The sequence below is a fragment of the Neovison vison genome, chromosome 4, assembly GCF_020171115.1.
Source record: "Neovison vison isolate M4711 chromosome 4, ASM_NN_V1, whole genome shotgun sequence".
NCBI classification, from domain to species: Eukaryota; Metazoa; Chordata; class Mammalia; order Carnivora; family Mustelidae; genus Neogale; species Neogale vison.
The window spans coordinates 47,689,777-47,693,008 of record NC_058094.1 but is presented as its reverse complement, the minus strand read 5'-3'; the positions used below and the strand labels follow the sequence as shown (position 1 = coordinate 47,693,008).

At 44.4% G+C, this 3,232-nt stretch overlaps 1 protein-coding gene across 1 annotated transcript; it reads left to right on the top strand.

Moving 5' to 3' along the window:
* Positions 1-2,048: 2,048 nt before the first annotated feature.
* On the top strand, positions 2,049-2,881 carry LOC122905558 (beta-1,4 N-acetylgalactosaminyltransferase 1-like; the record flags this gene model as incomplete). Its single annotated transcript, XM_044247108.1, is given in 2 exon segments — positions 2,049-2,268; positions 2,271-2,881. Coding segments are annotated over 2 exon segments (831 nt in total), but the record flags the coding sequence as incomplete, so codon positions are not given.
* Between the last annotated feature and the right edge of the window lie 351 nt (positions 2,882-3,232).

Here is a 3,232-nt window from a genome sequence, read left to right as displayed (position 1 = left end):
GTTAACTTTTTTGTCTCAGTAGCCACCTAAAACCTCAGGAATTCTAATCCAAAGAGTATAAAGGGAAGAAAACATGGATATCATGTTTCCTCCCTACATACATTTTCAGAGCTATGGTAGACTGAAAAATGGCCACCCAAAGGGACCTATATCCTAATCGCTGGACCTGTCAATGTGTTACTTTATATAGTAAAAGCATACTTGCACATATGATAAGTTAAGGATCTTTAGATGGGAGAGAATATCTTGAATTATCCCAGTGGAGCAGATAATCACACGAACCCTTGTAAGAAGGGAGCAGCAGGGGTGGAGTCAGGAAAAGAGATAACCACGTTAAGACACTAGTGTTGAAGATGGAGGAAGGAGCTATGAGTCAGGGAATGCAGGCAGCCTCTAGAACTTGCAAAAGTGAAGAAATTACTTTTGCTTTAGAGCCTCTATAAGGAACCAACCCACGTGACACCTTGATTTTAGGATTTCTGACCTCCAGGACTGTAAGAGAATAAATTTTTGTTTTTCTTAAGCCATTGTTTATGATAGTTTGTTACAGTGACAATAGAAAACTAATATAAGTGGTTACTAGAAAACAAGCTTTCCCTTCCTTCTCTGGTGAAATGTTTAAAAGAAAAACAAAAAACTAGCTAGGCTTAATCTTACCAGTGCTGTATAATCCGTACAACTATTAAAATATCTGAAGTTTTCTTGTGATCTACACATGGAACATACTAGAAATGGTTCAGGGACCTATGTAGAATTTACCATGTATGACCTACTTTTCCCTGTCACTATGATCCTTGAAACATTGAGTTTTCTATTTATCAATCTATAAATGAAAGTAAAGCATTGTGTTGCCCAACTCGTAGAAAAGCTGTTTGGCTTCATTTGTTAAAGTGCTGTGAAGATAATAAACACTAATCTTTATTTAATCAACTAGGCAAGAAGACAATTAAATGAAAGACTAGGAGTGTGCCTGGTAGCACAGTATCTGATGGAGTTCTGTAGCTCAAACCAACAGAGACCTACATTTAAAATACAGTTTCTATAATCTGCCCTATCAAAGTGATAAATTAAGGTTTAGGGCTTCCAATTCCTTGTTTATCTCAACTACTTAAATTCAATTGCTTTAATTAAAATTGCATTGAGAATGCATTTTCCAATTTAGACTTTCACAGGCCTTTGGGGGTTTTGTTCTATTACATCCTTTTCATGTTATACTATTTGAATAGTCATCACTTAATTTTCTCAACAGTAAAAAGAAATTCTCCTTCTCAAATGAATAGTTATTGTGTTTTAACTACCAGGTCATACAACAGATCAAAAATTGGTGATTGCTAAGTTAGCTGTGGGTAGAGATATTTTATAACCATTTTAGCTCTGAAATCTCCTCTACTTTGATCTCAAAGATTATATGCAGCATTATAACATTGCAACAAAAAGGCATATTGCAATTCAATAGAGTAGCAAAGAGTAAGTATACACCAATAACCAGGTCAATTTAATATTTCCTTGTATTTTGATAGTCAAAGTGAAGAGTATGACAACAGCAAAGTACCACAAAATCTGGTAACTAGCCCCTCAGGAATAAGTTTGGATGGATGGCCATATAAAAGCCCACCCATCCATCCTTTACCCCTTCATTCTAGACATTGAAAACTACCAAGCCAGAGGAAACCCCTTCTACCTTAAGGTCATAGCCAACCTCCCTCCCTCCTATCTTCCTTCCTCACTTCCTTCCTTTTTTACTATCGCTTATATTTTAATTTCAGACTTGCAGGGAAATGTCAAAAATAATATAACAGCAACAACTATGTTGTCCCTTTATCAAGATTCACAAATTCTTACATTTTGCCCCATTGTGTGACCAACAGTTCTCTCTCTGTTTTGCTCTTTTTTTGTTTCTGAACTTTTTGAGTTAAGTGGAAGGATCATGCCCCTTTACTTGTTAGTACTTCATTATGTATTTCCTAAATAAAAATGCATTCTCTTGACAAATTATCAAAACCAGGAAATTTTAAAATGATGCAAATATTTTTTTTCACACACACACCCCCAACCCTCGGCTGTACCCATCTAGGTCTCTACCCCAGGGAGCCCAGTACAACATCAGCGCCCTGGTCACCACTGCTACTAAGACCTTCCTGTGTTACAATCGCCTACAGGCACTCATCACCAGCATCCGTCGCTTCTACCCAAAGGTCACCGTGGCCATCGCCGACGACAGCGACAAGCCAGAGAGCATTAGCGGTCCCCACATCGAGCACTATCTCCTGCTTTTTGCAAGGGCTGGTTCGCAGGCCGGAACCTGGCCGTATCCCAGGTAACCACCAAGTACGTCCTGTGGGGGGACGACGACTTCGTGTTCACCGCGCGGACGCGGCTGGAGAGGCTTGTGGACGTGCTGGAGCGGACATCGCTGGACCTGGTGGGTGGCGCGGTGCACGAGATCTCCGGCTTTGCCACCACCTACTGGCAGCTGCTGAGCGTGGAGCCTGGCGCGCAAGGCCGCGGGAACTGCCTCCAGCAAAGGCGCGGCTTCCACCACGAGCTCATCAGCTTTCCAGGCTGCGTGGTGACTGACGGCGTGGTCAGCTTCTTCCTGGCGTGCACCGACAAGGTGCGCGAGGTTGGTTTCGACCCGCGCCTTAGCCGCGTGGCGCATCTGAAATTCTTCCTGGATGGGCTTAGTTCCCTTCGAGTGGGCTCCTGCTCAGACGTCGTTGTGGATCACGCATCTAAGTTGAAGCTGCCTTGGACATCAAGGAATGTGGGGACAGAGACTTATGCCCGTTACCGCTACCCAGGATCACTGGATGAAAGTCAGGTGGCCGAATACCGCCTACTCTTCTTCAAACACCAGCTGCAGCCCATGACCTCGGAATGAGGGCCACTCGGGGCCTTCAAACTGTCAAGCTGGGCCTGCCTCCTTGTCCGTGCCAGGAATTTCTAGCAAACCCCAGCACCCAGTGACCGCGCCACTGACTCTCCCGGATCCCCTTCAGAAACTGATCCCAAGCAGGGGCTTGTCCTGGTGGCACCCCTCCTTTCTGCGAGTGCCCAGGGATGTGATGGAGCCATAACGGTCCCACAGCCAGTGCCAAGTCCTCCCCCCACCCCCTTTGTCATGGGGCAGGAAGTGGGGGGGGGGTCACTTTCCAAGTGCCAAAGAGCCCATGGAGACTCTAAGAACCTAAAGTAGAAATACTCTCCTCTCATCTCCTTGGGACTGAGGGGG